The sequence below is a fragment of the Trichoplax adhaerens genome, genomic scaffold, assembly GCF_000150275.1.
Source record: "Trichoplax adhaerens TRIADscaffold_6 genomic scaffold, whole genome shotgun sequence".
Classification (NCBI taxonomy): domain Eukaryota; kingdom Metazoa; phylum Placozoa; class Uniplacotomia; order Trichoplacea; family Trichoplacidae; genus Trichoplax; species Trichoplax adhaerens.
Genome location: NW_002060948.1, coordinates 454,682 through 461,789, shown reverse-complemented (window position 1 = coordinate 461,789; position 7,108 = coordinate 454,682). Strand labels below are relative to the sequence as shown.

Genomic DNA, 7,108 nt, shown 5'->3' with positions numbered 1-7,108 from the left:
TATTATATTTCGCAGTAAAGAATCCATTGCAAGGCACAGTAAAAACTTATAAGTAGTATCGAAGTAAAGATTCTTTAGTATATTAAGAATCTTATAGTATAATAAGTTGCTACAAGATATTTGTGCTCTTAACTTGCATACACACGTAGTGTTAGTCAGCACTTCATTCTAAAAATGCAATAATACAGATTACAAAGAAGCACGGATATACCTGTAGTATAACGATCTTAAAAAAGAATAAGAAAGCGTAATAAATTAGAAAACATTAGCTCATGGCTATAGCATGTTTAAATACAGCTTTCTTAGTATTCTATCAAAAGTCGTAATCACACTAATTGATTTGCTAACTATACAATCTTTAAAAGAAAGAATAATATAGATTCTATAATAGTTTATTTTGCATAATTGTGACTTAGGTTATCTTGCATTAATTGCAAAGCTTCAAAGTTTCAGCCAAGTTTGAATTGTAACGCCTTTCATCTTGATGAATTCGACTGGCGCGTGTATAAAAAGCTCTGAAGAGCAGCTAATCGTGCATCTATATCTGACATATTGGCAGACTTTTCGATGTTGTTGCTTTCCGTAACTAGAGACAATAATTGAAATCGTAATTTGAGCGTCACTACGAAATATGTATAATTTTCATCAAGTAAAGAATAAGTTGTAAAAAATGGTGCGGCATAACATCATTTGATAGTATAATATAACGAAAAATTCTCTAAGAATTAATTACATTTTAAAGAGTAAGCTAAAAATTTTAATACTGTATTCTTGGCTATATCATAAGAATATCTTGACGATAAAGAGTATAAAATTTGATTGTAGTAACAAGTAATTAGTAAAATGTAAAATGATAGATTAGCATCCTATATTATATTGTATTTAAAATCGCAATCTAACCTCTTCTAGACATGGAATCTTTATTTTTCTTATTTACTTTCCTTGAATAGTCAGCTTTGCTTCTTTGGGGTGTGCTTGATCGGTTTTTATGTCTTAGTTTAGATATTATAAAAGATTTATATACATTACTAGATTAATATTTTTGATTTTGATGACGATAAATTAATTACTGCATCTATATTATATAGTACCATTAGCAGCAAGTTTATAATAATTAGGTCTATAATTATATACTTAGTATACCTTTCAACTGATTTATTACGCAAGCCACGAAAAGAATGATCAGAATTCGTTCCTACGGATCCTCGAGATGCTCGGCTACTACTACTAGCCACTAAGCAAAGGATAAAATTATCGTCTAGAGTAAGTGAAGATCGGCAATGCTACTTGACGAATACCGAAATAAATTTACCTGAAGAATTTCTCGATCTAACACCAGATTGTTGTCGTGGTACTAGAATTTTGAAAACATCGATGAATTGACTTAACCGAAAATCTACTTACTATTTATAACTATGGAGATACTAATCATGTATGTACTTATTATGTTTAATGTTATCTTAATCTAGTTTGATTTGTTACCTATGTTAATTACGAATAGAGTATAACTAGAAAGCTAAAACTTACATGATGATGAACGATGTGGTCGCTCATATGAATTTGACCTAGATCTCGGCGGCCGATATTCTCCTTGTTTTTGGCTTACTCTTCGACTACTGATCAAGTAAAGAAACATATTTTGCTGTTATTAACCTAAAATCGGATATTGTTAAAGTAGAGTTGTGCGTACTTTCTATCCACCCTGTCGCGCTGTTTCTGTACTTTATCTTTTACATATCTAATTTAGTGGTTAAGGTATAATTTTCCAAACTGGTACCATACTTTATGCTTAATTAAAGTCATAAATTAGCATTTTATCCGCGTGCACACTTGGAAATAGCTACACAGGACCATAAGCTAGCATAAATATCATGTTGATAACTATCGTAACGGCTAAAAGGGATACGCAGTCGGATCAAATCTTGGGTATCTAGCTCCTATGGATAGATAACAATAGAGTTAAAGATGTTAACAAATAGCTCAAATTTGTGTTACCATCTCACAAAATGACGTTAGCAACTTAGTGATAGATTGTGGTTTACCTGATGGAGAGGGAGACCAATTTTTTCTTCGAGATACATTCGATATCTTAGGGGTATGCCTTTCTACGGATACAGAAGCTCTTGATCTAGATGTATTTCTAGGTACGGAATTGTCGCGAGAGTGGGTACGTGAGCGAGATTTAGACGGTATCGATCGTCGTCTGCTTAAAGTATAGAATAAAACGTTCACTTTTAAAAATTGCTAATCAAAATATTAGCAAAAATAATTTTTACATACTCATTTTTTAGCAATGCCAATTCATTACTCAGACTTTTACATCGAACTCGCAGATTTCGCTCACTTGATCGCAGTGCTTCTATCTGAAATAAAATTAGATACATGTTAACATAAATGACAATTTAAAATTAGCGAAGTAATGTCTTCTAATTCATTCTTGATTACCTCTTCCATTAAGCTACGATACTCTTTGCTCCTTTTATTAGAAACATGGTGATGCCTTGATTTTTCCTTCAGTAATTCTTGTTCAAGATTTTTAATTATTTTTTTAAGTACCTTGATTTCTTTCGTAATATCAGCCTTCGAAGTACTCTCTATTTCTCGCCTGTATTCAATGAAAGCTTCTTCGATTTCCTCTTTCTCTTGTTTTAATTTATCTATCCTGATAATGTTAATATTAATTTCTATGTAAGGATTAATCGAGAATTAATATGATAAGATGTAGCTTATGTATATTATACGAGTATATTCGTATTTGATAACGGTGAGAACTTACTGTTTTTGCATCTTGATTACGTCGCTATTTCTATAAGAGCTAGAGCGATTTGTCTTTGTAACGATGACGAAAACAAATTTGCTTCAGATATCGTTAAAATGTGTGCACTTATTGGTATATTTTAAATGACTAAAATATTATACCTTAGCTTGTAATTGTCTATTTTCTTCTCTTAAATTTCTAATTGTTTCTTGCAGTAATGCAGGATCGGGTTTACCTTGATAACGTAGGGGCAATGGATAATGAATTCTAATTTAAGAGCAAACACAGGGTGTTACCTTGGCATCATATTTTAATTTACTTATTAGATGTATAAAGCTGTTGTTTATTAATAATTTTAAGATAGTAGTATGAAAGTATTGTAATTGTATCATTTTTGTCTATTTACTCTTGAAGATTTATTCATAGAAGTTATAAGTAACGAAATCGCAATTTTCTTTATTTTATATTCTAAAATATACATCTAAAGCTAAAAATTGATCGTTTATAGTTCTGTACCTATCAAATTCGACTGTATATGTTAAGATAATATATCTTTTATTAGCTAAACTGGTTGAAGGAGGGTGAGATGTATTTGCGGTGTTTATACCAAGTTTACGATTGCGTAGCAGTTCCAAATCGGTATAAGTTAGTAAATCCAAAGAAACGGAATCAGACGACTGTAAAAATAAGTAAACGTAAGAATGGCATTTCAATAAGACAATATCGCAATATATTATATATTATCAGATTATTTCTAATGAGATAATATAAGAACACCGTGGATGCTGAATGAGTATATGCAATGATAACTTAATAGCTACTAGTATATCTGAAAATAAACTAAATTTAACGAATCAATCCAGAAAAGTACCGTATTTAATTTATGTTACGATTAGATTAAATTCTATAACTTTGTAATCTAACATTGTTGAGCAATTACTATAATTTTGTAGTACATTTATAAAATTTAACAGCTAATCATCATAACGGTGTTGTCTATGCTACGACTTATTTTTACTATTTTTTAAATAAAATGGTAGATTGCTTCTGTCAATTAAATGGCATAAAACAACGTCGAAAAATTTTGTGTTTATCTAGTCTATTAATCATCTCTGGCATTGCTTTGATTACTCCTTAAGAAATGTAGGATTTATTATATTGTTTCCACTCCATTAAATATAAAGTATTTACCTTTAGTAGGGCACTTTTTAACATATTTACAAAAATAGGAAACTGTTTAAAATTTCCAGTTTTACGGGTAAGCTCTTCAACATCTATGAGTGACATATTAAACGATTAGGGGTATGAATAAAGTTCAGATTTAAGTAAGAAATGCAAACTGGTAAGTTATCTTTACTCTATAGAATAGAATAAAATTTATTGCCTTATTGCGTATACAGCATGATCTGGATAATTATGATATTCTTCCATGTGTTAACGTAGCTACAGTAGTTAATATTGTAAAAATGTTATGTTTAAAACTTACATTCGACATCGAATTCTCCATGCCATTGATCTAGTGTGGCTTTTTCTTCAATTTCAATGACTAATAAATTGTCATCGATTTCAAGTGATATGGAATGTTCGGTATCACGAAATACGTAATTTACCACAACATAATTTGGTGCTCTCATGATAACTGTTGTTTTGGACTAGGAGTTCAAACAGGCCTTTTAAATCGTTAATCTAGATAGACAACGATAAGTGTGTGTTAATCGTTCCGATAGATTGTATTTATTCCTATTTATAATTTATTCAATTAGTAGCGGTAATACTCTTTGATTGTACGATAATCCGTGTTAAGCTTGAATATGATAACATGATTTGATGGTAAATCATTACAACTAATACTGATATATCTACAAATATTTTGCAGTTATGATGATTGATCTAAACTGAACCTTGATGGTTGTTGAATTCGAAAATCATCAATATCAACTTGTGACGATAAGTGATACGAGCTAGGATAAAATAGCCAGATTGATACAATCCTTTAATTGATTGACTGATGAATTTATTTATGATAATACTATTCGATCGTTTGGGAATGAATTTCATAGAAGAATGATGCAGATATAAAACAATCAGACCATGTTTATCTTGTAAAAAATTTGACCTAAATTATTTAGTGTATGCTCTAATATAAAATAGAACTCAAATATGCACAATAGTTAATCCAATAAAGTCATTTAGTGATATATATCGAGTTCTAACGGTAGATAAAAATAAAATGAATAATCAAATCAAACATAATTGTCAATCAATATAATTCCGTTCGTCTACTAATGTTGGACCGAATTGAATTGAATCATGTAGAAGTACGCGCGTCTATTTTAAGAAATTTGAAATTTTATGTTTCAGAGATACGGTTGTAACTAATAATTCTATCATATTCAAGATAATGATCGGTGTATTGGTGTAATGGATTGCAGATCACAAATTGAATTACATGTATGGCTAAATAATGTTTATGTTTATGCAGCAAATTGGATAGTTTTACTTACAAAGCTGGTGAAATTTCCAACGTTTCGTTGACCACCTACGCTGTCAACGTCGACTTTAATTATGCGCAGTGCAATGCTGCTAGTTGTGTACTATACTGTACAGTACTGTATGCGTATACTGTACAGTGTACAGTGTACAATACAATGCGCATCGTGGATGTTGTACTGTACACTGTACTGTATGTACCGTACAGTGTACAGTGTACAGTGCGCACTGTGGATGTTGTATTGTACACTGTACTGGTGTGAGCCAGTTCTCTTTAGAGTGCTATAAGGCAAAATAAATTGTAGTAAAGTTGCAAAATTTGCCTTAAATTCTAAATTCTATACATACAGATAAATTTTAGGATACCTTAAAGTACTCTGATTCGAACTGGTTCACATTGCAGTGTACTGTACAGTACAGTATGCGTACAGTGTACAGTACAGTACAGTGTACAGTGTACAGTGCGCACTGTGCATGTTGTACTGTACTGTACACTGTCTTCTACTGTACTGCAGATTTCTTTCAGGGACTCTTCTTCTTTTCGACTAACTACATGAAAGCCCTGATTCTACCCAGTTTGATTGAATATGGATTTGATGATTTGATCTACTGTACGAGTGTACGTACAGTTACTACAGTATGTAACATGCTGTTTAAAATAGGACCACTAAAGAGAGAACAGGCCTAGCTGTGTTCCCGCAATTCGGTATGGCCGTGATGCTGTACTGTACAGTACATGCGTAGACGCACGGAGCTGAATAATACCAATCTCTATGAGATTTTAGAAATGACTCCGGGAGAACTGGATTGATCGGTTGGATCCGGCAAACGCGTCCTAGGTTCTGTACGGCTGCTGCTGCGGGCTGCACCAGTGCACCTGTTGCACCATTATGAACAGTACTTTACACTGTACATTGTACGCTGCACACTGTACTGTACAGTACAGTAGCCAATGTCAGGTCTAGACTACTGTAGCCATAGTCTCTTATAAAGAAGTAGAGTGGTAGGCTCAACGGCTAGAAGTGCCGCAGAGATGCCTGACATCAGTGCTACCGGTAGGAAAGCATGTTATCGTGCAAGGGACGAATATTACGAATGCAGAATCAAAAATCCAGCTAATCAATCGCTATGTGATGCACTCAAGAAAGAATACCATGAAAAGTGCTTACCATCGTGGGTTAGTTAGTTTGCATAAACTACACGTACCTTAAGAATACTTTACTGTCTTTGTAGATCACCATAATTTACCATAAATCTGCAGCATTCAAAAAATAGGACAGGCTTTGCAGTGACCGTTAGTATCGGTATAACTAGCTGTAGCCAATTAATAAGTGAGTTAGGTTTCTTACAATATCAACGTAGTTACACTACACCTATGCTATACGTATTGTAATATTGTTAAGCTAATTTCCTCCTAAAATAGAACACTAGAGACACGCTAGACGCCATTGTAGTTCGTAAACTGTTTTTTTGCAGTAACGTCATTTTAGCTCTTAAATATCCTGTATTAATTTCATTGAGTGGATGTGTACAGTATTACAGTATTATCGCCGACTACTGTAAGATAATTTACTACAGATAGCTTAAAGTAAATGCTGTTAGTTTAAAACATGTAATTGTAAGTTACAGTATTAGTAATGTAAAAGTGTCCATACTACATAGCATGACATATTACTCGTATACTGTACTATGACAGTATAACTGCTGTAAAAAAGATATAGTTGGACATAAATGCATAGGGATTGTAAAGCATGCGACGACATTGCTCGTATAAATGTAACCTTATCCCGTGCTGCACAATTCACTATTACCCCAGCTCTCAAACAATCTACGTATATGTATTACATTGATTAATTATAC

General features: G+C 32.4%; 1 protein-coding gene across 1 annotated transcript; it reads right to left on the bottom strand.

The window, feature by feature from the left end:
• Positions 1-476: 476 nt before the first annotated feature.
• TRIADDRAFT_57087 (uncharacterized protein) lies at positions 477-4,392 on the bottom strand (the record flags this gene model as incomplete). Its single annotated transcript, XM_002113148.1, has 14 exons — positions 477-586; positions 901-992; positions 1,144-1,234; positions 1,313-1,354; positions 1,528-1,616; positions 1,831-1,937; positions 1,996-2,206; positions 2,281-2,363; positions 2,446-2,662; positions 2,777-2,829; positions 2,920-3,025; positions 3,275-3,435; positions 3,950-4,032; positions 4,245-4,392. 14 exons carry the CDS (start codon positions 4,390-4,392, stop codon positions 477-479), a joined length of 1,593 nt encoding a protein of 530 aa, XP_002113184.1.
• Positions 4,393-7,108: the final 2,716 nt, after the last annotated feature.